The sequence below is a fragment of the Zootoca vivipara genome, chromosome 16 (assembly GCF_965207765.1).
Source record: "Zootoca vivipara chromosome 16, rZooViv2.hap1.1, whole genome shotgun sequence".
NCBI lineage: Eukaryota > Metazoa > Chordata > Lepidosauria > Squamata > Lacertidae > Zootoca > Zootoca vivipara.
Window position 1 is genome coordinate 20,816,120 of NC_142599.1, and position 27,044 is coordinate 20,843,163.

Consider the following 27,044-nt stretch of genomic DNA (forward strand, 5'->3'; position numbering starts at 1 on the left):
CAAAAACCGTTGAACAGGCAGGTTTTCAGTGAGATTCAGGCTGAATCAAGCTATCGGGGGGGGGGGCTGGAGATCATTGGAAGAGCATCCGCTTTGAGCGCAGAAGGTCCCAGGTTCAATCCCTAGCATCTCTAGGTAGAGGTGGGAGTAACCCCCTGTCTGAAACTCTGGAGAGCTGCTGCCAGTCCATGTAGACAATACTGAGCCAGATGGACCAATGGCCTGATTCAGTATGGGACAACTTCCGACGTTGCTAAACCAGCAGAAAAGGAAAAAAAATAAATGGAGGGGAGTAACAAAAAAGAGAGGGTTGTATCCAAGATACCACTAAGGGCAGATTCATACTGTAATGTTTAATGGACTGGAAGTGCTATATTTCCCAGCACCCTTCACAAACTTCAGTTCCCAGGATTCTGCAAGGGAAGCGACGCACTTCCCATCTGCTGTGGATGCACTTTAAATGCTTGATGTGGATTCTGCTCTGAGTTTGTCACTTAGCGTGTTCTGGTAGCGAAACACTGCTGCGCAAGAGAAAGATGAAGCTGTTTGCTGCACAATAGATTGTGCGGTCTGTTGCCCAGAGAGTTTCCGCTAACGAAAGCTGCTGTGTTGGATGCTGTGAAACTTTAAAACTTGGGCTCGTGGGCAGAAACACCAGACAGAGCCCAGAGAGGAAAAGATCTCTTCCAAAACTGTGCAAAGAAATAACCATGTCTCACCTGCAATGCATCTCAAGGTGTTCCCTGGCCTCCCAGAACCACCTGCCACCACAAGAAATAGGGTTAGTTAACTGCATTTTGTAATCTGCGCATCTCTCTCTCTTTGTGGGGGGGACAGGTAGTGCTGTTTTCATTTCCCATATATTCAAACCAGCGGCAACCAGTGCCCCTTGGCACTGGAGGTCCAACAGTAGGTGGCGTCGGAGCCAATGACAGGCAGGGCCAGTTTAATTATAACTTTGTCCACATCCTCCTCCCTGTTGAGCCTTGCAAGGGATAACCGGTGGCAGCCAACATCTTTCCCTGGACTGGGTGTAAGGAAGAAGCCAGGCGGGTAGGAGGCTTGCCAAGGGCAGGCTGAGTTTGGCAAGGCTGTGCCCCATTCTCTCCAAAGGACCGCCCACCCCTTCTGAATCTGAGATTCTCCAACAGAATGCTTAAGTTATTTAAGGCTGAATCCTTATCTAACAAGACATCACGGTGTTTGAAACACTAGTGTTTGGCTGTACACCAACTAGCTTGTTCTGAATCCACCGGATCAAAGGAGTTCTTGCTGTTCTCAAACTGACAGTCCTGGGCTGTTTGCTTGCTGCAACCGTGTGATCAAATGCAAAGGGGTACTCAATGCTAAACTAACATATGTTCTACAGGCGCTGGGGAATCATAGGCTGAACGTTCGCAGTTTCCACAAAAGCTTTAACAGGGCGAGGAAGAGGCACACCTGCGGCGGGAGAAACTTTCTTGCACCGCAAGAGTTTGGCTGAGAAACCAGGAGATGTGATCAGAAGGACAGTTGTTGTATTCCACACACACCGCTCCTAGCACTGTGGCAAATCGCTAGGGCATGGCCCCAATCCACAGTGAGGCACAGTTGCACACCAACAGGGGGGGGCACACACTGGGGGCAAGGAACCTGCCTCCTGTGCTACGAAAGAAACTGCCAATTCTGCGCTGGGAATAGATTCTGCGATCTCAGTTATACAAAAATGCTCACAATATCACCTATTCCCACAGAACATATTCTCCAATGTGCTTTTCTAAAATTAATTTCCCACAATTTATGGCAAATCAGCTATGTGAAGAGGAGGAGGAGGAGGAGGAGGAGGAGGAGGAGGAGGAGGAGGAGGAGGAGGAGGAGGAGGAGTTTGGATTTGATATCCCGCTTTATCACTACCCGAAGGAGTCTCAAAGCAGCTAACATTCTCCTTTCCCTTCCTCCCCCACCACAAACACTCTGTGAGGTTAGTGGGGCTGAGAGACTTCAGAGAAGTGTGACTAGCCCAAAGTCACCCAGCAGCTGCATGTGGAGGAGCGGAGACGTGAACCCGGTTCCCCAGATTATGAGTCTACCGCTCTTAACCACTACACCACACTGGCTCTCATGCCCACCAAAAGTGAGATGCAGCCAAACACCTCCTTGACTTCTACGGTTTTGGTGGCCATTGCCTATGGGTTTTCAAGCCTAACCGTAAGGGATAGAAACTTGGTAAGGATTGGGGAATGTTACTGGAGTCCCAACTCCTATCGTCCCTCACTATGGGTCATGCCTACTAGAACTGGGAGTCCAACAACCTATGAGAGCCACAGGTTCCTCATCCCTTTTATAAACACCCAACGGCTGAATTTTTCCAGGATGCTGTGCCCACAATCCGTGCTTCTACAGATTTGTAACACACACACACACACACAAAACCACTGGCCTAAGTGTGCCCCCTTTGTAAGGAGAAAGTGCTCCAAGAGAGGACACTTCAGGAATTACTTGTACATCTCACAGATTCACGCAAGTGCCATCAAGGTGCTGTTGAACTACAACTTCTACCGTCACAGACCATTGGCAATGCTGGTTGGAGCTGATGGGAGTTGGAGTCCAACATCCGAAGGGCATCATGTTGGATATAGACATAGCTGCCAAGTCTCCCGTATTCCCCGGGAAACCCCCGTTTTTCCGGCTGTTCCCAGCCGAAAAAACGGATTTTTTTTTGTTTTTCCCCAGTTTATTCTGGCGCGGCGGCCATTTTGGAACTGGGCGGAGCATGCTCAGAAGCGACTTTTGATGGTGCTTTGCCCAGTTCCAAAATGGCTGCAGCGCGACTTCTGGTGCGGCGGCCATTTTTGAACAGGGCAGAGCACCATCAAAAGTCGCTTCTGAGCATGCTCCGCCCAGTTCCAAAATGGCGGCAGCGCTACTTCCGGTCTGCTACTTCCGGTCCAGTCCCTTATTTCTCAGGCCGGAACTTGGCAGGTATGGATATAGAGCGTAGACTGGGTGCAGCCAGGAGGAGATCAAAGACATTTCTCCATCCTTTCTCTGTCTGTTTGTCTGTCTGCCTGACCCCTCTCTCTCCACAACCAACCCAACTTGCCTCCCAAGCCCCAACTCTGCATCCAAAGCCATCCAACTTGCAAGGCAGGCAATGGATCCCAGCGCCCCCTCCCCGTTACTTATGTAAACACACCATTACAATACGGAACAAACATGGGGTGCGTGCGTTCCCACCTAAGGGTGGTGGGGAACCAGGTCGGTTGCTGCCTTTGCTTCCTCTTCGTGGCGCTCAAAGGCATCGTGGGCCTCCTGCAGATCCTGAATGACTTCTAAGAGTTGGGCAGTGGCTGCCATCCTCCGGCCGCTTGCATCTGGGGGTGGGGCCAGAGAGGTGGAGGAGAAAGCGAGAGAAGATGCGGAAGATTATTTGTGGCCTTGGAGGTACATATGCTCCTTTGGGCATCCTCTCCCATCAACTGTCAACAGAGGGCAGCCATTCCACCAGGCTGCCTTGGCAGGAGAGATGGGAAACAGGTCTTGTTTCATCGACCCCACCAGGCACCTCCTGCCCCTGAATTGCACCAGCTGGTGATTGTAGGAACAGCTGTTTAGAAATGAGTGCCTGAGGTTTTAAAATATACTTTCCTCTTCCTTCCCTGTCCCTTTTTCCTTGTGTGCTGTGTTGTGGTTGTGTGAGCCTGCATGGGCGGGGTTTGTCTTGTTCTGACTGCACATAAGCCACTCTGAGGAACAGGGTACCCATGCTCTAAACAAATGAATGAATAATCTTCCAGAGTCCTGAGGGATCTGGCCACCAACAGGTCATTGCCACAGTAGCCTTGTTTTGTGAAGATGTAAAAGTAGCATTTACTTACATAATCTAGTTCTTGAAGCAGCCATTTCAGTAGCAAAAATGAAGGCAGGTTCATAACTACTATCTAAGTCACAAAAGTTAAGCTCAAAAATGGTGTCTGAGCTACACAGCTCAGACATGCCTATGAGGTCAGCTTGGATGGAAGCACAATGAAGAAAGAGAAGACTGCCTGGGCAGGAAGGAAGTATGTAGTGTTACAGCTTCCTGCTAAGGCAGACAAAGGAAGTGATCTCACAGAGTTCTCTCTAGCATATTTTACAGAAAAGCTCTGTGAGCTTCAGCCCCTTCATGTGCCTATCTGGCAAAACATGAATTGTTGGTTTCACTGCAATGATGTCCCACAAATCCCACACACACAGTGTGCTGGGAACCGCAAGGGATGAGAGGGCTCTTGTGCTCGGGGTCTGAGTGGCCACTGGGAGAACAGGAAGCTGGACTAGATGAGCCCCTGGGCTGATCCAGCAGGCTCTGCTTATGTCCTTATGGTGGGGCAGAGCCCCCATTCACCTTTGTGGACCAGTCTCCATCGGCAATAGTCAATCCACTGCCACAATACGTCAATCTGAGCCTGGTCAAACGGACAGAACCTGGACGGAGAATGGTGAAACTCAAGATTCAACCGAAGACGCTGTAGATTCAGACGCAGAAGGCTTCATCTAAGAGCCCACTGGGGATGGGAAGTGGCCTACATGGCCTTTGGCTCTCAGCACAGGAGCTGCATCCTGCTGGGCTCCTCTAGGAACTGCCAAGTCTTGTTAAACTTCAGAGAAGCCCCCATCCCATTGGCCCATCGTCAAGACTTTCATCTGGAGGCTCCCACCGTCCCTCCTTACTACCTCAAGGAAGCTTTGCTTTCCAGCCTCCTGAACATTGGCCAACCATCCAGGAGATTGAATCGTTCACACTTGATTAAGGACGCACAGAGCCCCTCATTGTCATGCGATGGCAGAGCAGAAGAGACCTCGGCATTCCCATGGACCCAGGAGACCCACTGGGGAGGGCCAAGGGAACACCAAGCTGAGAGTTTAGAATTTGTAAGTTGGGCACACAACAAAGCGTAAAGCTAGCCCCCACACTCCAGCACGGATTGGCCGAGCTGCTGTGATATCACTCGGCTTTTCCAAATGGGGAGGGGGGAGAGAAGATCCGGCAACAAAAGGCTGGCGAACAGCAGCTTTTGTGAGGGGAGCGAAAGGTCAATTTGCTGGGAGTTCATCAACATGCCTCTTTTTGCTGGTAGCACAATGGTCCTCGAAACTATGAGGCAATTCCTTCCCATGAGGGAGGTGCTGCAAGATCTCTGGCAGAGGGAGCATAAAGATCTACGGAGAAAGGAGATCCTGAAGCTGCAAACTGCAGTTTGTTGAGAGTGCTGAGAGTTGTTAGGAGACACCCCCCCCCCCAAGAACTACAATTCCCAGAGTTCCTTGAGAAGAACGATTCATTGTTAAAACAATTTTGGGGATTGTAGTTCTGTGAGAGAAATAAGGGGTCTCCTAACACTCTTCATCTTGGGAAGGAACCAAATGGAAGCCCTTGGAAAAACTCTCCCAGAACTACATAGTCCAGGCATCCCCAAACTTTGGCCCTCCAGATTTTTTGGACTACAATTACCATCTTCCCCAACCACTGGCCCTGTTAGCTAGGGATCATGGGAGTTGTAGGCCAAAACATCTGGAGGGCCGCAGTTTGGAGATGCCTGACATAGAGCATGTGCTACCTCAGCAAGGATCATGTCAGTGCGTCTTTGCTAAGTAACACCTCCACTCACCCCCTTGGCTAGCTGACTAGCAGAGTTAACCCTTAAGTTGCACTTGTATGATCTCCACTGATCTCAGTTAAGGATTCTGATGACTGTTAGTGAACTGAGAAGGCAGTAAATTTAGGAGGCCTTTGTTTCAAGCATAGTGATGCTGGCAGCCAATGAGCACCAGGCATCCTCTGCTGAGGACCACGGAGGCAAACAGGACAGTTGGAGAGAGACAGAGGCAGAGAGAATGCTAGCTGCGGTAGTGAGACTTGCCAGCAACTCGCAGCATCGTTATTACTCATTTCCTGCTGCTATTCAAGGCAGCTCACAGTTTTACATAACAGGCAGGATACAACAGGGAATAGGAAAAGGGAAATAAGCAGAATTTGGGACCTGGAGCTGCTGACATAGGCTGCTCTGGGAGGGGAGCATCCAAATGGCAGCGGGTCCCAGGGATGCTGACAGAGGAGGTTTCACTGCCTCATCTCTCCCCTCTGAGGCAGCCAGGTGGACACCAATTGGATCAGACCCTCTACCCAAGGGGCTGCCCACCTTTTTAGGCCTGGAGGAACATTTGGAATTTCGAGGGAGTTTTGTGGAAAGCCCATAGAGCTGAAGGAGGACCTGAGATAGAGTGTCCCTCTTCCAACTTCCTCCTTCAGCTCTATGGGCTTTTTCAATGGGGAAAGGAGGTAACTATGCTAACCAGCTTGTGACCAAGGGGGCAGTGAGTGGGGTGGGTCTCATAGGCTTTGTGGGCATAAGGAGAAGACCAGAAGAGTGCCACTGTGCCCAAGGGCACCATGTTGGAAACAGCTGCTCGCTTGCTCTTCCTCTGGAGGAACCTTCTAAAAGCACGTTTTTTAAATCACTACGCTGAGCGCAATAGCAAAAACAGGGACATGAAATCTGGTAAGGGTATCAAATTCCACTTCCCCACTTCTGCTCACACAAAAGCCGGCAACATTTAGTGACAACACCCCTCCCCCCCAAAAAAAAATGTCATGGGAACTGTTTGTTATTTTATTTTAAAGGATTTTAAGCAACGCTGTTTAACCAGAAAGGCTCTCTCAGGACGATGAGTCATAAGTCAGCCCCTGTCCTCAGGCTTACAGTGCTGTGACCCAAAAGGCAAAAGGGAGGAGGAGGGAGGAGGAAAAAGGCAAACTCAGGCTTAAAGTTCTTGTAATGACCATAGAAGATGAAACGAGCAAAATCCAGGCCCTATGGCGATGGATGGAAGGTAGTTCCAGAATAATCAAAGGCTACACAACGAAGCCTCACAGGCTGAGCCGCATCGCACACATCATGCAAGCATAAGCACAATGCCAGGAAGTCAACGCCTGGATTCGGAGGCAGAATTACAGGTTTCCGACTCCACTTACATCTCTGACAACAGAAGAGGAACAGACACCTACCTTTCCGGGCCCCGCTGCTTTGCTCCTCTGTGGCCCCCGTGCTTGAAAACTCCAGGTATTTCTCCCTAGGGAAAGGCAGGAATAATTTGAAACAGGGCTGCAAGCTAATTGATCGGCGCAATCGAACTCCCAAGGGCTGCAACCCAATACACTACAGGCAGGGAGGCTTCTTCAGCCAGAGGCATAGCTGCCAAGTTATCCCTTTTTAAAAGGGATTTTCCCTTATGCTGAATAGGCTTCCTCGCGAGAAAAGTGAAAACTTGGCAGCTATGGCCAGAGGGCCGCATTCCATTCTGGGCAACCTTCTGAGGGCCACATGCCACAGGTGGGCGGAGACAGAGGCAAAAGTGGGTGGAGCAATGGATGTAAATTTTATCCCTGTAGAGTAGGCTAGTTTCTATACACACTCACATACCCTTTTCTATCCCTCCATGCAGGCAAGCAAGAGGCTTCATCAGAGTTCAAGGGCACAAAAAACACTCAAGGAGAGTACGAGGCAGGGCTGGTAAGGGGTGTGGCCTGGTGAAGGGGCGTGGTCTTGTGAAGGGGTGTGGCCAAGCATCAGATAAAGAGAAGATGAATTGACTCTTGAGCTCAAGGTTCCCTTTCTTGCTATTTACACTTCCCAGGGAGCCAATATCATTGAAGGCAATGGGGCTTACTTCTGAGAAAACATGCATAGTACAGTGGTGCCTCGCTTAACGAATGCCCTGCTTAACGAGATTTCCGCTTAACGAAATGTTTTTTCTAGCGGAGGTTGCCTCGCTAGACGAATTCATTTTACGAAAAATTCGTCTAGCGAATCGCGGTTTCCCATAGGAAGGCATTGGAATTCAATTAATGCGTTCCTATGAGCAAAAAAAAATTTCAAAAAAATTCAATGCATTCCTATGGGATTCATTAGACGAATTTTTCGTTATAAGAAAAGACCCGTGGAACGAATTAAATTCGTCTAGCGAGGCACCACTGTACTGTATTTTCAATCTTTAAATTGCAGGCTTTGAAAAGCAAGCCAACATGCAACAATTCTGCCCCCAAAGAAGCCCCAAGTGTCTGTTTATTAAAGCTGATTTGTTTAAGTTGATTTTTTTATATAAATAAGTGAAAAAATATATTAAAAATTGGGGGGAGCATGCTAGTTCTGTTTCCACGGGAAATAATAGTTACCAACTCTAAGAACCACCTTCACTTAAGGTAAAGGGACAAGGCATTCACACAAAGGAAACCCCTTTTTTAAAAAAGAAAGAAAGAAAGAAAGAAAGAAAGAAAGAAAGAAAGAAAGAAATACTCTATTTCTTTATAACAATTTTGCATTGGGAAATGTGCTGAAGGCCCAGCCATCAGATCTGGCAGCAGGAAGCCATCCGCTACGCTCGCTTCTCTAGCAGATCGATGCTATCAATCACGCGGCTCTTTCAGATGGGAGCCACGTCACAACAGGCGCAACAACGGGAGAGTGAAGCAGCAATCAAAAGCTCCATCACTCATAGCCCAGAAGGCCCGGGCCCTCCGATTATCCATTACAGTTTTTACTTGAATTGACAAGACAAGTAATTAAACTCGAGAACCAGAGGAAATTGCCGTTCATTCTACAGCCTGCGCATGTTCCTCCCTTAACAGGGTGTGGGATGTTACTTCGTGGGGAGAGATGACCACAAGCTTTGCATTATGTTTTGCAATGCCGGAGGTTGGATACCTGCCATCTCTTGCTAAAACGGAGATAGGGACATAAGGAGAGACCTTCTGGATCAGACCAGTGGCCTACCTGGTCTAGCATGCGCCAGTAGCGGTTTAGCCATGCTCAGTGCTTTTTTTTCTGGGGGGAACGCAGTGGTACGCATACCCCTAAACATTTTGTGAATCTTTGTACTTTTGTCCATTTGCTGTACAGTGGTACCTTGGTTCTCAAACTTAATCCATTCTGGAAGTCCGTTCCAAAACCAAAGCATTCCAAAACCAAGGTGTGTTTTTCCATAGAAAGTAATGCAAAATGAATTAATCCATTCCAGACTATTAAAGACAACCCCTAAAGCAGCAGTTCAACATGAATTTTATTATCTAACAAGACCACTGATCCATAAAATGAAAGCAATAAACAATGTACTGCAGTCACACAATCAATCAGTAGCTGAACTGGGTTCCACACTGTCACTAAAACAAAACAAAAGCCGCAAAAACGCAAAATAAATAGCAAAAACAGACAGATCTCAGCATAACACTCAAAAAGGGATGTGTGGCACTCAAAACAGAAGTGTGGCACTCAAAACGGAGCACGTTTGGCTTCCAAAAAATGTTCGCAAACCGGAACACTTACTTCCAGGTTTGCAGTGTTTGGGTTCCAAGTTGTTTGAGTACTAAGGCATTTGAGAACCAAGGTACCACTGTATTTATTTCCCCCGATTTGAACTATAAAATGGTGATTTTTCTTGAGTCAAAATGAGAGTACCCCTAAACATTAAAAGGTAAAGGGGCCCCTGACCATCAGGTCCAGTTGAGTCCGACTCTGGGGTTGCGGCGCTCATCCCGCTCTATAGGCCAAGGGAGCCGGCATTTGTCCGCAGACAGCTGCTTCTGGCGAACCAGAGCAGCGCACGGAAATGCCGTTTACCTTCCCGCTGGAGCGGTCCCTATTTATCTACTTGCACTTTGATGTGCTTTCGAACTGCTAGGTGGGCAGGAGCTAGGACCAAACAACGGGAGCTCACCCCGTTGCAGGGATTCGAACCGCCGACCTTCTGATCAGCAAGCCCTAGACTCTGTGGTTTAACCCACAGCGCCACCTGGGTCCCTAACATTTTTTTTAAAGAAAAAAGCACTGGTCATGCTGGCCACATGACCCGGAAAGATGTCTGTGGAGAAATGCCAGCTCCCTTGGCCTGAGCACTGTACTCCATAGTAGCTTCACCATCCAGGGGTCCTTCACCTCTACCTCTCAGCGTGGCCAACCAGATGCCCCAACGAAAAGCCCACAAGCAGGGCCTGAACACCAGAGCCCTCTCCCCGCCTGGGGCTTCCAGTGTGGCTGTCACTCTTAGCTGGATGTCCCAGGCGTTTGGCATGGATTATGATGAATTTGCTGTTTCTTTTTAACTAGGTTATTGTACGGCATTTACCATAGTGTATTCCCACCAATACCACCCCAATTTTATGCTATGCTCTTACAATCTGTAATGTCATTTAAAGACTGCTAACGCTTAACAAATTAATGATAATGAGTTCACACTTTTCTGGATTTTGGCTCAGAAATGTGGAGACCTAAACTTAATGAGAAATCCAGAACTATTGAAACTGGCAGGCTGACACAGCCCTAGCCAAGATTAGTCCAGGATCAGATCCCATGCATTAAAGCCAACAGTGAGCAAATAAATTTTGAACCATTTGGTGGTCAAACACTGAGCCATCACTGGCTCCCTGACATCTTTAACTGGAGCTGGTTTGGGTTGAATTTGGAACCTTCTTAGTACAAAGAATGTGCTCAGCTATAGAGCAGTGATGTTTTCCTCAGGCTTGAGGCCCCCTATGTGGTCTGTGATGGGATCTTGACCCTTATGATTTTTAAGAGCCAAATTGCCCCATCTTCCTCTTAGAAAATTGAAGAATGGCTGATGTTGATAGCAATGAAAATTCCTTAATGAAGAGGGGGGCCTCTGGTGGGAACATCTGGTATTGCATGCCTTTCTTTGGCTCCCTTAGGGTATATCTGACACGTTTATTGGCATCAGGAAGGCAGCTTCATAGAATCATAGAATTGTAGAGTTAGAAGTGACCCTGAGGATCATCTAGTCCAACCCCATGCAATGCAGGAATATGCAGCTGTCCCCCACAGGGATCAAACCTGCAACCTTGCCGTTATTTGCACCACTGTCTAACCAACTGAGCTATCCTCTTACGTCCTCCCATTTGGTTTGTGGGCTCTTTGAGTTGTAGACCCATTCAAATTAATGGTTAGAACATGGCAATTTAAGGAGGCTTGCTGTTTTGACTTCTGGTAGAGTTCAGTCAGTAGAGAATTGAGACTCTTTAATCTCAGGGTCGTGGGTTTGAATCCCACGTTGGGCAAAAGCTTGCTGTATGGCATGGGGCTGGACTAGATCAGAGGTAGGCAACCTAAAGCCCGTGGGCCGGATGCAGCCCAATCGTCTTCTAAATCCAGCCCACGGACAGTCCGGGAATCAGCGTGTTTTTACATGAGTAGAATGTGTGCTTTTATTTAAAATGCATCTCGGGGTTATTTCTGGGGCATAGGAATTCGTTCATTTTTTTCTTCAAAATATAGTCCGGCCCATGGCACGGTCTGAGGGATGGTAGACCTGCCCATGGCTGGAAAAGGTTGCTGACCCCTGGACTAGATGGCCCTTGTGGTCCCTTCCAACTCTACAATTCTATTATTTTATTATTATTATTAAAGGTTTTCTTGATTTCCAGAAATATATGCAATGTCTCTCATAACATTTTTACAAATCAGTTTCATTTGTTGAGACATTGGGAGGAAAGAGGGGGATAGACGTAGATGGGGGGAATTCTATTATTCTAAGGCTTTCTTCATATGCAGAATTCATCATGTGAAAGGCTGTACTGGATGGATCCCAAGCCGGAATTAAGATTGCTGGTAGAAATATCAACAACCTCAGATATGCTGATGACACAACCTTGATGGCAGAAAGTGAGAAGGAATTAAAGAACCTTTTAATGAGGGTGAAAGAGGAGAGCGCAAAATATGGTCTGAAGCTCAACATCAAAAAAAATAAGATCATGGCCACTGGTCCCATCACCTCCTGGCAAATAGAAGGGGAAGAAATGGAGGCAGTGAGAGATTTTACTTTTCTGGGCTCCTTGATCACTGCAGATGGTGACAGCAGTCACGAAATTAAAAGACGCCTGCTTCTTGGGAGAAAAGCAATGACAAACCTAGACAGCATCTTAAAAAGCAGAGACATCACCTTGCCGACAAAGGTCCGTATAGTTAAAGCTATGGTTTCCCCAAGAGTGATGTATGGAAGTGAGAGCTGGACCATAAAGAAGGCTGATCACTGAAGAATTGATGCTTTTGAATTATGGTGCTGGAGGAGACTCTTGAGAGTCCCATGGACTGCAAGAAGATCAAACCTATCCATTCTTAAGGAAATCAGCCCTGAGTGCTCACTGGAAGGACAGATCCTGAAGCTGAGGCTACAATACTTTGGCCTCCTCATGAGAAGAGAAGACTCCCTGGAAAAGACCCTGATGCTGGGAAAGATGGAGGGCACTAGGAGAAGGGGACGACAGAGGACGAGATGGTTGGACAGTGTTCTCGAAGCTACGAACATGAGTTTGACCAAGCTGCGGGAGGCAGTGGAATACAGGAGTGCCTGGCGTGCTCTGGTCCATGGGGTCACAAAGAGTCGGACACGACTAAATGACTAAACAACAACAACAGGATTTCCTATGACGGCAAAGGGTTGGGCCTAACTATGATCTCATGATAAAGAGCTGATACCACAAAAAGTAGACTTTTGGCTACGTGTCCTTTTCTCGTCACCACGTAGAACTAGCCCTATGCCTCCCCCATTACCACGACTGCCACTGCCACCAGCACGACCACCAAAGGCATCGCCTTGCACACACCTGAGCTTGTCTCTCCCCAAGAGAAGCTGCCGGTACACCATCTGCGCCTCTGTGTCTGCGTTCAGTGGGTCGCTCCAGTCACCGAGGGTCACCGCCGAGTGCGTGCGGCTGCAGCCCCGAACTGTAACCAAACCACAAACCACAAGGGAAGCTGTGAGTGGCTGCACAGTGCAGGGTCTGATCTGAGCTTGGGAGACTCACTTGTCCCGAAAGGATATTAGGGTGGGGGGGAGTCCTTTAAAATGAGGCTGGATCTGCCAAAATACTGAGGACCCGGCCTCTGCTCAAGGGTGCTGAGTATCTGACCCCAGGCCTGGTGGTGGGGTGCTCATTGGGCAGATGCCATGGAGCCCAACAGCAGGGGGCATCAGAGCGAGTGAGAGGTTGGAGAAGCCAACTGATTCTAGTTTTACCTCCAACCTCCTCCTGCTGAGTATTCCAATGGGCAACACTGAGAATGATCTGGCAGTCAGCGCCCCTCCCTGGGCTGGTTGTACGGAAGAGGGGCAGGCAAATGGGAGCTGGCCGATGGCAGCCTAGGTTGGTGGGGCAGTGCCCTCTTTGCCCTAACTGTCCATGCCTGGAAAGAAAGCAGGCCTTGAGAAGTGGGGTGGGGAGGGAGAGGGTACAATTCCTAGGGAGGGAGGCTGCATCCCAATTGCACAGCAAACAAAGCTTGGTTGAAATTCAGATTTTTTTTAAAAAAAGAAAAATCCCTGATTGCACAAAGAGGGTGGCTCTGCGTTAGCCTAGTAAGGTGCCTTTGATGCCCCCAGGCCTGCATACATGAGCACAGGGGCGAGCTAAGTTACCGGCACGGTCGGTCTGTAAACAGCAGGTCCAGCGGCTGCCGCGGAAGGCACCCGGGTGGCAAAAGGGCAGCAGGCACTCATTGGAGACCATCACTTTGCGGATAGCTGAGAGCCACTGGTTGAGCTCGTTGATGTTCTGCCAGAGAAAAAGAGAGCACTGGTCAGTAGGTGGCGCCATTTCCCCTCACTCATTTATTTGCCGCTGGTATTCTTGATTGCATTTCCCCGGTAAGGGCTGTAGTTCGGTGGCAAAGTGACTGCCTGGCCCCACATTCGATCTCCAACAGCATCTCTCTGTAGGGTTGGGAATGTCCCTCTCAGAGTCAGTGTGGACAATAATTCAGCTAGATGGACCAAGGGTCCAGTATATAAGAAAGCCTTCTCTGATAAGGGAAGGTCTCAGTGGTTAGAGCATGTGTTTTCCATGCAGAAGGTCCCAGATTCAATCCCCGGCATCTCCAAGTAGAAGCCTTCCTGGAAACCCAGAAAGCCACTGCCAGTCAGTGCAGGTAACACAGAATTAGATGGACTAGGGATGAGGCAGCTTTCTAGTTGTTATGTACTGAGCTGAATCCTAGAACAATAGGATCCAGAATGCAGCAGCAATCTGATTGGTCCACAGGAGCCACCCAATCCAGCTCCAGGTGGAAGTGAATCAGCAACCTGATTGGCCTGCAGGAGCAGCCAATCAGGCTGCTGGCAGAAGTGAATCCGCAACCTGATTGGCCTACAGGTGCGGCCCTGAAGTAGCCAATCACGCAAGGCCCATTGTGTAAATAATGTACCGTGTTTCTCATATTATAAGACACGTCTTATATTTATTTTTTCCTCAAAAAAACACACTATGGCTTATTTTCAAGGGATGTCTTATTTTTTTCCTCCTCCTCCTGCCGCAGCCGGTATTGCTACTGCGCCTATCACTATGTCTTATTTTCGGGGTATGGCTTATATTCCTTGAATGCTTAAAAATCCTGTATGGCTTATTTTATGGGTATGTCTTAAAATATGAGAAACAGGGTATATAAGCAGACATTTTGGGGAGAGAGCTATTCTTCTGTTGCTACTACAAGCCGAATAAAGAGCATGAAATTCACTCTCGACTCTGCGTATATTTCACTAGTGCTTCATGTTTCTACGTTCAAACATGCCTGGCAGCAGCGCCTAGCCTGCCATGGGTATCCCAGTGCCCACTGAGGCTGCTGGCGCTGTTCAGAGTCACAACCTTTTCTGTATGCAGGAAAAAGCTGTCAGCAAGTACAAAATGGGCCCTGTAATGAAATTTAACAGAGAAGGATCATAGTGCCGTGCTATAACGTCTGCTTCACAAGTGGAAGGTTCCGGGTTGATACCCTGGAGAGCTGCTACCAGCCAGTATCAGCAATAGTAATAATAACCATAATTTTATTATTTGTACCCTGCCCATCTGAGTGGGTTGCCCCAGCCACTCCTGAGCTCGATGGACTTTCTATTTTTATATTATAGAAGCTTATACTTCACCTTCCCTGCTACCCAAAATGCTTACAAAAACCAATGTGGTGCAGCAGTTAGTGTTTATCTAGGGCCTGGGGGAGCAGAGTTCGAATCCCTACTGAAGCTCACTGGGTGACCTTGGGAGAGGAGGGAGAAAGGTTGTTTTCTGCTGCTCCAGAGAAGCGGACACGGAGCAATGGATTCAAACTACAAAAAAGAAGATTCCACCTAAACATTAGGAAGAACTTCCTGACAGTAAGAGCTGTTCGGCAGTGGAATTGGCTACCAAGGAGTGTGGTGGAGTCTCCTTCTTTGGAGGTCTTTAAGCAGAGGCTTGACAGGCATATGTCAAGAATGCTTTGATGGTGTTTCCTGCTTGGCAGGGGGTTGGACTGGATGGCCCTTGTGGTTTCTTCCAACTCTATGATTCTATGATTCTATGACTCTCAGCCTAGCCGACCTCACAGGGTTGTTGTGGGGATTAAATGAGGAAGGGAGAGCCACGTGCGCTACCTCGAGATCCTTGCAGTAAAAAAAGGTGACATACAAATGCAATCAGTTAATCTGTACAAAATAAAGAATAAACTATAGGAAAACATGGACAGCAACAAACTCCTAACGCAAGAATCATAAGTTCATAGCAGGCCAAGATGTGCAATGAAAACTCCATCAGTTTTATTTGCTACTCTCCTTTGTTGGTAATTCTTCCTGTATCCATAGTTGGGCTAGTAATACTCTCGCTGCTATAGTTGCATAGAAAAACAGATTTTTGTCCTGTCTATTAATTTCTAGACCTACAATGCCAAGTAAAATGCTTCTGGGTGGAGTATGCAGAACTGGCAAAGCTGACTGGGAGAATCTGGAACCAGAAAGACCAGTACTTCCTTAAGGATTGGAAGAAATATATGACTTATTTGAAAGACAACTGCATTAATGTAATATCGCTTGTAGGTTTACAAGAAGTTTTGTAAGGAGGACTATATAAATTATTGTAAAATGATCTAGGAAGGAAATACCGGTAATTAGGAAATGAAGTTTAAAAGCATTAATTATAATAATAAAATGCAAAATCAGATAGCAAATTTGAAAATCACTAGACAGGATTGATGGAAATCTCAGGCTATAATAGCCAAAATGAGGGTGATGTGATGTTTTGTTTGGAAAACATACGCAAAAATTAATAAAAATGATTTTATTTTATTTTTTTAAAAAAAGGAAAACAAGATGAGCAATGAAAAGGGAATTCCTAAAGAAAAAGAGCAGCCATCACATTCTCAAAGCCAGATTAACGATGGTCGCATCCACATCCTACCTAGCACTGGATGTACATATATAGCAACAAACCCCTAATGCAAGAATCGTAAGTTCATAGCAGGCCAAGAGGAGCCATGCAAAGGGAATTCCTAAAGAAAAAGAGCAGCCATCACATTCTCAAAGCCAGATTAACGATGGTCGCATCCATACCCTACCTTGCACTGGATGTACATGGTGGACAGCTGCCCTCCATTGTCCCGTGTTGTGATCTGCATCATGTGAGACTGCTGGAAGGCATTCTCATCCACACGCTCCACGGCACAGATCTCCTGGACGGGGATGGATGTCCGAACCTGGCCATGGGGGAAGAAACCCAACACACCGCCCTGTTTGTCAAGGGGGAAACACAGCTCTCGATTCTCCAGCCCTTCCTCAAGAAGCATTATGCCAATTTACGGGCACCACCCCAGCCAACATGGTGAACTGAGAACTGAAGAAGAGCCTGCTGGATCAGGCTAATGGCCCATCTGATTCAGCATCCTGCCCTCACAATGGCCAGCCTGCGGGAAACCAGCAAGCAGGATTCAAGCACAAGAGCCCTCTCCCCTCCTGTGGTTTCCAGCAGCTGGTATTCAGAAGCATTATTTCCTTTGACCATTGGGCCAGAGGATAACCATCATGGCCACTGATAGCCTTCTTCTCCATGAATTTGTTGCATCCTCTTAAAGCCAGCTAGGGTTGGTGGCCATCCCTGCCTCCTGTGGCAGTGAGTTCCATAGTTCGACTGTGGCTGAAGAAGTCCTTTCTTTGCTCTGTCCTGGATCTCCTGGGACATTGGATGTCTCTGATTTCCAGTTGTTATGAGAGTGGGAGAAAAACTTTTCTTTCCTCTTTCTCCACCCCATGCATCATTTTACCAGCCTCTCTACCATGTCACCTCTTACTTGCCTTAACAAAAATGCAAAACCATCATTTAACTAACCTTTGCCAAAGCATATTAAAAACGCTTGTAGATGCAAAGCAGAGTTTGACGTGGACTTGCAAACTCTTGACAAAACCTACCGTGTCTAGTGTTACACGATTGAGCCAACTCTTAATACTGAGCACATTTCGCTCCAAATACAGGATTTTAAAACAGCTCTTTCCTTACAATGCTATCTATGATCTTTGGCGGGGAGCCCAGGAGCACTTTCTGCTACCTGAAATTGCTCCTAGAAGTCCTTTGAAGGAACCGGGCCTTTCAGAACAGTTGAGGTCCTCTCAACGGACTGTGAGTTTAACTCCTGTGGCAGTTAAAAGAGGCTTGAGATCAGCTCACACCTTCCAACATTTCTCCAGTGAAAATAGAGACATCCTAAGGAAAAGTGGGACATTCTGGGATCAAATCAGAAACCAGGACAGCTTCTGCCAATCTGGGACTATCCCTGGAAAATAATGGACACTTGGAGGGTCTGCAGTTTTAAGTTTTAAGGAATGTGTTCCAGGCAGTGATGGGGCTCTTTGGGTCTGAAGCCCAATTTCAGCTCTCTGGGCCTCTCTAATAATAATAATAATAATAATAATAATAATAATAATAATAATAAAATTTTATTTATACCCCGCCCTCCCCAGTCAAAACCAGGCTCAGGGCGGCTAACACCAATAAAATTACAATAAGAAATAAAAGAAAAGAAAACAATTAATTAAAATACAGATTAAAATACAATATACAACCCCTTCGAGTGCGTTCGCCTGGGCGGGAACAGTGTCTGTTCATGCCTCTTGCTTGCCTGGGCAGAGAACAGTGTCTGTGTAGAAAAACTAGACCACTGTACAAAAGCAAACATGAGCTCATTGCTCCACCCACTTTTGCCTTTGGTCCCACTCATTTTGGAATGTGGCCCTTGGAGTGTTGCCTGGAAGGAAATGCGGCCCCTGGGCTGGAAAATGTTCGTCACTCCTGGCCAATGTGCAGCTCCTGAGAGGTCCTGAGAATCAATGCCTCCTTGGGCAAAAGCTGTCTATTACGTATTCCGTGGTCTGTGTTTGCCTGAGCCTGGACCAAGGATTCTGAGCTCCTGTGTTCTGATTCGACATATGATATCCAACCACTGAACATTTCAGGATTTGGGCCTCTGCCATTGGCCCTTAAACTCGGAGTCATGATTCGCAGCTTGGAAGTTTAGACAGCCAATCACGTTGGGAGTGGGAGTGGCCTACTGGTCCAGGCTTTCAGAAATGTATATAAGCAGTTGCTTTGCCCGTTGTTCAGTTCTGTTGGTTGAATAAAGGTTCTTGCTGTTATCACTCTGTCTTGCCTCGTGAGAACCCACCTGCACTTCACTGTCCTTTGATTCTTTGCTTTGTTGTGGATAAGACACACCTTTGAACGGCCTGCCACCCTGATTTTTGCGTTCTCCTTGTGTCCTCCGCCCTCTGCCCGCCCCGGGGAAAGGTGCCCACCTGCCACTCCGGAGATTTGGAATACGAAAGGCTCTCGTTGCTCAGCCAGAAGTAGCGTTTTTTGAAGGTGAACCGTGAGACCAAGTGGAGGCCCTCAGCCTTGCGCTTGTTGAGGTAGCCCTCCTTGATGGTGGCCGAGGGGTGGAAGAGTGTCCAGGGCTTCTTCTCACTTGCTCCTGGAGAAAAAGAAAGCACACTGACTTCTCAGATGCTGCAAAAGCCTTGGAACCCTGTGAACATCCCTCCCGTTATTGCTTTGGCCAGGGCTAAAAACCACCCCAAGACTCCTATATACATGCATGCAAATTGTACAGGGCCGGCCCTAACATTAGGCACATTGAGGCAGTGGCCTCAGGTGGCAAATGCTGGAGAGGAGTCCCCTGGCTGAAACTCCTGAGCTCCCGGTCTAGAGATTGAAGAAGACATCATTTTCTGTTCCAACTTTACCTCTAAGAAGGGAATAGGGGTCCCCAAAGTAACCCGGGAGCCGTAGTTTATTGGTGCTGACCTTTAAAGCCCTAAACCAGGCACCCCCAAACTGCGGCCCTCCAGATGTTTTGGCCTACAACTCCCATGATCCCTAGTTAACAGGACCAGTGGTCAGGGATGATGGTAATTGTAGTCCAAAACATCTGGAGGGCCGAAGTTTGGGGATGCCTGCCCTAAACAGCCTCGGCCCAGTATACCTGAAGGAGCATCTCCATTCCCATCGCTCAGCCTGGACACTGAGGTCCAGCTCCGAGGGCCTTCTGGCGGTTCCCTCACAGCAAGAAGTGAGGTTACAGGGAACCAGGCAGAGGGCCTTCTCGGTAGTGGCGCCTGCCCTGTGGAACACCCTACAATCAGATGTCAAGGAAATAAACAAGTACAGTGGTGCCTCGCTTAATGAATGCCCTGCTTAATGAAATTTCCGCTTAACGAAAGGTTTTTTCTAGCGGAGGTTGCCTCGCTAGACGAATGCGTTTTACAAAAAAAATTCATCTAGCGAATCGCGGTTTCCCATAGGAATACATTGAAATTCAATTAATGCGTTCCTATGGGCAAAAAAAAATTCAATGCATTCCTATGGGATTCGCTAGACGAATTTTTCGTTATAAGAGAAGACCTGTGGAACGAATTAAATTCGTCTAGCGAGGCACCACTGTACCTGACTTTTAGAAGACATCTGAAGGCAGCCCTGTTTAGGGAAGTTTTTAATGTTTGACATTTTATTGTGCTTTTAATTTTGCTGGGAGCTGCCCAGAGTGGCTGGGGAAACCCAGCCAGATGGGCGGGGTATAAATAATAATAAAGTTGTTGTTGTTGTTGTTACAGTCATATCCCGGGTTACGACCGCTTCAGGTTGTGCGTTTTCGGGTTGCGCACCGTGCCGAACCTGGAAGTCCTGGAACGGGTTACTTCCGGGATTTGGCGCTCACACATGCGAAAAAGCACTAAATCACGCTTTGCGCATGCGCAGAAGCGCCGGATCACGACCCACACATGCGCAGATGCGGCGCTGTGGGTTGCGAATGCTGTGGGTTGCGAACGTGCCTCCCACAGAGATCCACTGTATGATCATTATTCTTATTTTTATTATTTGATGCAAGCAGAATCAAATTCCCACCCCTAACCTCAGTCCCAGCTTCCTGGATACCCACGGTGCATTGGAGCTCACCGTTCTCGCAGTCCACGTCGATGAGCCAGTCCAGGAACTCCTTGACATGCCCAATGCTAGACAGGATGAAGGGATGCAAAGGCTCCATCCATTGCTCCTTGCCGTGACCCAGCTGAAGCCCCAGGTTTCCAATGCTCTGCACTGCCTGCCGGGGGCGGGGGGAGAGAAATAGGCAAAGAGGTGACTCCAGGGGAAGGGAAGGACCAGTTCGTAAAAGCCTAGTGGGAAAAGTCTCTAAAGCTTGGCCTGCTGTGTCTTCAGAAATGATCAAGGGGAAGACTCCCATGTAAAGAAAGGGCACTGCATTTAGGAATTTTTAGTTTAGATAAAAAGCAAGTATGAAGTGGCATGATATCTTGGTGGATCTTACGCCGATCCTCCCGCAGCAGACACCCTGCAAGACTGTGCAGCCCAGTGCATTGGTTCAGGAACAGAACTTTTAGGAACAGTAACTTGAGTTCCAGTTGCTTTTATTATATACAGCAGAACAAAACCAAAAGCAAAGTATTTACAAGTTACCATACACAGCTCTCTCATCTAACACACACCAACTATCTCCAGACTCTCTCAAAACTCCCCAACAACTTTCAGGGAACTTTCATCCAATCACAGCCTGTTGCCAGGCCTCTAGGTTGCTGGGGCAAACTTTAGTCCAGCCAATTTGACTGCTTGCCAGCTTTCTAATTGCTTCTCCAAAGCTGCCTTACTTTCTCAGACTTTAACACGATAGAGGTTTATAAAATTATGCACGGCATGGAGACAAGGGGTGGGTTTCCCTCCTCTCTCGTAACACCGGAACTTGTGGGCATCAAACGGAGCTGAATGTTGGAAGATTCAGAAGAGAGAAAAGAAAGTCTTTTCTTCACGCAGTACATAGTTAAACAAAGGAACTTGTTCCCACATAAGGCAGTGATGCATACCTTCCAACATTTAACCAATGAAAGTAGAAGGTTCTGTCCAACATTTCTCCAATGAAAATAGATGTCCTATTCCATCCCCTCCAACATTTCTCCAATGAAAATGCTGTCCTAAGGAAAAGTGGGACATTTCAGGATGGAATCAGAAAGCAGGGCGGCTTCTGTAAATCCAGGACTATCCCTGGAAAATAGGGGCACTTGGAGGGTCTGTTGATGGCTAACAACCATGATGGTCAGAGGCAGCAATGCTTCTGAGTACCAGTTACTGGAACCCCCAGGATGGGAGAAAGGCTCTTGTGCTCGGATCCTGCTTGCAGGCTTCCCATTGGGGCATCTGGTTGGCCCCTGTGAGAGCAGGATGCTGACTGTTACCTTGGCCAAGAGCAGGAGGGTCCGGCTGGTCTGGGTGTCTGCATGCTGGTCTCGGAGGTTGAACAACTTGGGGGTCAGGATGGCCGGAGCAAAGAAGCGGAGGAAGAGGAACCCACTGATGGCAATGTATTTGGCATCCTGAAAGAAAAACAACGACACCCAGCGTGGGTCACATCCATAAGTTAGAATTGATCACAATTATATATATATATATATATATATATATATATATATATATATATATATATAGTTCTCCATTGCCAAACAGCCATTGCTAAAGCACACCCAGGGCAGTCTCGAGCAGGTCGGGCGCCCTGGCGCTGAGGGGCGGAGATCGCTCTGGCGCCCCCGCCCTAGCACACCGGGCCACCGGGAGTCTACCTAGAGCCCGCCGTGAGCACACCACACACCCAAACTAAACTTTGGGTTGCATCCAAGGGTTCCCTGCAAAGAAGGATTGATTGTTGAACTAATCTGAGAATTGTAGCTCTGTGAATGGGGTCTCTTAACAAATCTCAGCACCCTTAACAAACTACAGCTCCCTTAATTCTTTGGGAGAAGCCATAACTGTTTAAAATGTTATCATAGTACATTCGTACCTTGGAAGTCAAACGGAATCCGTTCCGGGAGTCCATTCGACTTCCAAAGCATTCGACCTCCAAATCACAGCTTCTGATTGGCTGCAGGAAGCTCCTGCAGCAAATCGGAAGCTGTGGAATTCCCTTCAGATGTTTGCCTTGCAAAACAACGTTCAAAAACCGGAACTTCCAGGTCACTTCCGGGTTTCGATCGTTCAGGAGCCCAAACATTTGAGAACTAGGCTGTTCAAAAACCAAGGTACGACTGTACTTTAAATGTAATGGTGTGAATGTGGCCAAGGATGTGCTTACAGAAAACACAAAGGGACGGGGAATCACTTTTCTGAAGGGGCCCTGAGTTGTATCAGCCTATCATTGGGTCCAGCGCCACCTACTGTTGACCTCCCTAACTGTTGCTTAACCAATCCCAGTAGAAGCAGCTTGGATCGCAGAATGCAAAGTTCCTTGGAAGTATGGATGATAAATGACCTCGTCAAGACTTGCTGTTCGGCAGAGGGAGTGGTTATGGAATAGAAAATGTCACACCTGATTCTCTGCCTCTGGGAAGTGGTCATCCACTCGCTTGTGCAGCTGTTTGAAAGCCACTCGCATGATGGGGGGACACTTCTCCGCAGAGCTCACGATGGACTCCACAATGTCACCCAGGTATCCCGTCAGCACTTCCAGGCTACTTTCTCGGATCTGGGCCTCGGACAGGGAGCTTTTGAAAGAGATCCGCCTGAGAGGAATGGAAAATGTTGACATGCACGAGAGCCCTTTGACCCACATAACTCAACCACCACACAGTGCTGCCCCCTGCCGATTGTTACAAGCTCCTAACACAGAGAAGATATTGAAACTGAGCTCAGTCACTCACTGGAGCAGCTTTTTGGTATGTGTATGGCTTGTGAATTTGCCTAGAGATTAGACTACCTGCTGCAATCGCCCACAGAGATGTTTGCAGAGTAAGAAAATACCAGCTCCATCTGGTTCACCAGCTATGGCTGTCCCTGGACTTGCCACTGTAACTATATATGGTCCCTTACTCGGCTTGTTTTAACCCACTGCAAACCCCTCTCAGCAAGCTGGGTTCCACCCAAACTTCCCTGCTTTTCAGCAGTCAGACCCTCAGCAAATCCACGTTGAGCATCCCTGCCAATGTCACACTCTGGCAGCATCCCGGAGATGGTGTTGCCTAGCAACCTGCACAGAGAGCATCTCTCCCAGGAAGGCTTCTATCTCTAGAGCAGCCGGAATCCTTTCCGTGAGCCAGCCCCACATCCTCAGTGCTAATGTCCTATTAGCCATTTCAGCAGAAATACCCTCCGTCTGTATGACGCTCTTCTGCAGGCACGGCTGAGGTTGCCGTCCGTCACATAACACAAGCATAGTGTACAAATATGTCAGCTGTTAACACTTGCCACACCACAGCGGCCTTATCGCATGATTATCTGTTGTTGTTCTTATCTACATCCCACCTTTCCCCCAGACCGAGACTCAAGGCAGCTTACCCAAATGAAGACAACACAGATAAAATACAGAAGGCTAAAACACGTACAAAAGATAATTGGGGGGGAAAGTAATTAAACTATAGAATTAAAACAAGATAAAAGCAGATTGATTAAAATGCAGCACGCTACTGTTTAAAAGCTGGTCCTTTTTTCCCTTTTTTTTTTTAAGCAAGCCAGTGATTTCACAAAAGCCTGTTGGAATAAAACAGTCTTCACCTGTTGGCAGAAGGACAGCAAGAAGGGAGCCAGTCTGGCTTCTCAAGGGAGGGAGTTCCAAAGTCTGGGAGCAGCCACCAAGAAGGCCCTCTCCTATCTCCCCACCAAGTGTGCCTGTGAGGGTGGCAGGACTCAGAGAAGGGCCTTCCCCAAAGATCTCAGAGCCTGGGTAGGTCCGTATGAGAGAATAGTCTTTCGGATAGCTTGGGGGTAGCTTAGTACTTTTCTCAAAAACCCTTAAACTGTATGAAGCACCCACAAATCAACATTTAGAGAAAACATTACCGGTGGTATCTACCCTCAGCGATATGGCTAAGATTAAATATATATGTGTCGTCCAGTTCAGAAATGTCTGCAATGTTTAATGCAGCTAAATTCAGAGAGAAGATCATAGGAAGAGTGACAGGTAGGTAGCTGTGCTGGTCTGACGTAGTCGAAACAAAATAAAAAAATTCCTTCCAGTAGCACCTTAGAGACCAACTAAGTTTGCCATTGGTATGAGCTTTCATATGCATCTGAAGTTGGTCTCTAAGGTGCTACTGGAAGGAATCTTTTTATAAGAAGAGTGAAGTGGAGGTGGGTGCTCACGAGACAAGACACAGTGATAACAGCAAGAACCTTTATTGAACTAACAGAACTGGACAACAGGGGCAAAGCAACTGCTTATATACATTTCTGAAGGCCTGGGCCACTCCCACTCCCAACGTGATTGGCTGTCTAAACTTCCAAGCTGCGAATCATAACTCAGAGTTTAAGGGCCAATGGCAGAGGCCCAAATCCTGAAATGTTCTGTGATTGGATATCATGTATCGAATCAGAACACAGGAGCTCAGAATCCTTTGTCCAGACTCAAACTCAGACCACTGAATACATAACAAATTATCCCTGCTATCTCGGTGGGCAACATTCTGACAAATTATTGTTGCATGCCACCCCAATCTCTGAGGCGGGCGAGATTCCACGAGTTCCTGATGCTTACCTAGGGTTTGGTTTGCTGGGAATGATGGACGGTAGAGATTGTGGGTTTTGTGGGCTATCAACAATGTGATGCAGTCGCAAAACAGCTAACACGATTCTAGGCTGCATCAACAGAAGTATAGTGTCCATATCAAGGGAAACCATCGTCCCACTCTGTTTTGCCTTGGTCAGACCACACCTCGAATACTGTGTCCAATTCTGGGCACCACAATTTAAGAAGGATGTTGCCAAGCTGGAACGTAATCAGAGGAGGGTGACCAAGATGATCAAGGGCTGGAAACCAAGCCTTACAATGAGGGGTTGAAGGAGCTGGGTATGTTTAGCCTGGAAAAGAGGAGGCTGAGAGGAGATATGATAGCCATCTTCAATTATCTCAAGGGTTGTCACATGGAAGAGGGAACAAGCTTGTTTTCTCCTGCTCTGGAGGGTAGGACTCAAACCAATGGCTTCAAGTTCCAAAAAAGAAGATTCTAACTAAACATACGGAAAAACTTTATGACAGTAAGAGCTGTTTCTCAGTGGAAGAGTCTCCCTTGGGAGATTATGGACTCGCCTTCCTTGGAGGTTTTTCAGCAGAGGTTGGATGGCCATCTGTCATGGATGTTTTAGCTGAGATCCCTGCAATGCAGCGGGTTGGACTAGATCACTGTTTCCCAACCAGTGTGCCTCCAGATGTTTTGGGACTACAACTCCCATCATTCCTGACCACTGGTCTTGCTAGCTAGGGATGATGGGAGTTGTAGTCCCAAAACATCTGGAGGCACACTGGTTGGGAAACACTGGACTAGATGACCCTTGGGTCCCTTCCAACACTAAGATTCTATATACAACCTGAGCCTACGATGGAAGGGCTCACAGCATAAACACCCCAAGAAGATATTGCTTCTCCCGTAACCACAGCCTTGCATCCCAGCAGAAATGAGGCATGGCTTTGTCTCTCAGCTGCGCGGCCTGCCTCTAGCTTCTAGCCATCTCTCACCCACAATGCATTTCTGGCATTTGACCTTCTAACAGCTGGGAGGGGGGGCACCCTTTGATTTCTAGCACAGAGCCACTTCCTTTGTTACCTTAACGGCCCATACTTAAGGGACCATTATGGCTCATTCAACCATTGAACCCTTGCTGCATGCAGGAATTAGAAGGGTCTCAGGCATGCAGCCCTAACAGCCCCCCCTCCTCCAACCCACAACATTATTTTTGGAGTCATAAATCACCTGCCAGGCAGGCTCTCTTGCTTCTGCTTTAATTAGCACTGTTGGGTGAGGAAAAAACCGCCACCTGTGAATGACACCCGTCCCGACGCACCACTGTTTTTTAATCATTTTCTCACCACGTTTGGCACCCTACCCCCCATTTCTCAGCAGACGGCCTCGCCTCTCCTACAGTCTTGTTCTGAATGTCACAATGATGTGCTCTTCCCACTCCTCCTCTCCCCGAACTCTTCCCATTCCAGCTGTCCCTCTCAAGGAATCCTTGAGCTGAGAACAAGTACCTGAGTTCCTTTCCTCCTCCCTCCCAGCCGCTTTTCCTTTTCTGCCCTTTGCAAAACACACCTCAGCTCCCCTCTTCCCCTTACCTGGTCCGGCTTGGCTCAATCTTGCAGGGATCCAACTCCACGTACTTCTTCTCCTCGAAGATTCGGTTGATGATGGCCTTCAGCACCTCGTAGAGGTAAGGCATCCCGACCACCTGTTGCGTCGCAGAGAGTTAGGATTAGGTGGAAAAGAAGAAGGGGGGAAATACGTTTTCCAAAACACACATGCAAGTGGAAAGAAAAAAATGACTTCTCATTGGTGCTGAAATGTTCAAAGGGTATATGCAAACTTGTATACTGGATATACATAGAATCATAGAAGAATTGGAAGAGACCACAAGGGCCATCCAGTCCAACCCCCTGCCAAGCAGGAAACACCATCAAAGCATTCCTGACAGATGTCTGTCAAGCCTCTGCTTAAAGACCTCCAAAGAAGGAGACTCCACCATACTCCTTGGTAGCAAATTTCACTGCCGAACAGCCCTTACTGTCAGGAAGTTCTTCCTAATGTCTAGGTGGAATCTTTCTTGTAGTTTGATTCCATTGTTCCGTGTCTGCTTCTCTGGAGCAGCAGAAAACAATATTTCTGTTTACATGTTAACTCACATGGTTTACCCCAAAGAATGCAGAGATTTCTTGTGTTATTAATAGTCAAAGATCCCACATCTTTTGCCA

General features: G+C 47.6%; 1 protein-coding gene across 5 annotated transcripts in view; it reads right to left on the reverse strand.

Annotated features, from left to right (window-relative positions):
• Positions 1-671: 671 nt before the first annotated feature.
• RASAL1 (RAS protein activator like 1) overlaps positions 672-27,044 on the reverse strand; it is a 62,385-nt gene continuing 36,012 nt past the window's right edge. For 3 of the 5 annotated variants that reach the window (XM_060269282.2, XM_088659659.1, XM_060269280.2), the window contains 10 exons: positions 26,412-26,524; positions 22,677-22,869; positions 21,553-21,690; positions 20,264-20,408; positions 18,607-18,782; positions 16,380-16,517; positions 13,441-13,576; positions 12,629-12,749; positions 7,025-7,089; positions 3,077-3,353 (listed from right to left, as the gene is read on the reverse strand). In XM_060269282.2, the coding sequence (XP_060125265.2) occupies positions 3,217-3,353; positions 7,025-7,089; positions 12,629-12,749; positions 13,441-13,576; positions 16,380-16,517; positions 18,607-18,782; positions 20,264-20,408; positions 21,553-21,690; positions 22,677-22,869; positions 26,412-26,524 (1,362 nt within the window). In that variant the 3' untranslated portion in view covers positions 3,077-3,216. Of the gene's footprint in view, positions 762-3,076; positions 3,354-7,024; positions 7,090-12,628; positions 12,750-13,440; positions 13,577-16,379; positions 16,518-18,606; positions 18,783-20,263; positions 20,409-21,552; positions 21,691-22,676; positions 22,870-26,411; positions 26,525-27,044 lie in introns of those variants that run through there. The other 2 variants (XM_088659658.1, XM_060269281.2) reach the window with 1 other exon arrangement.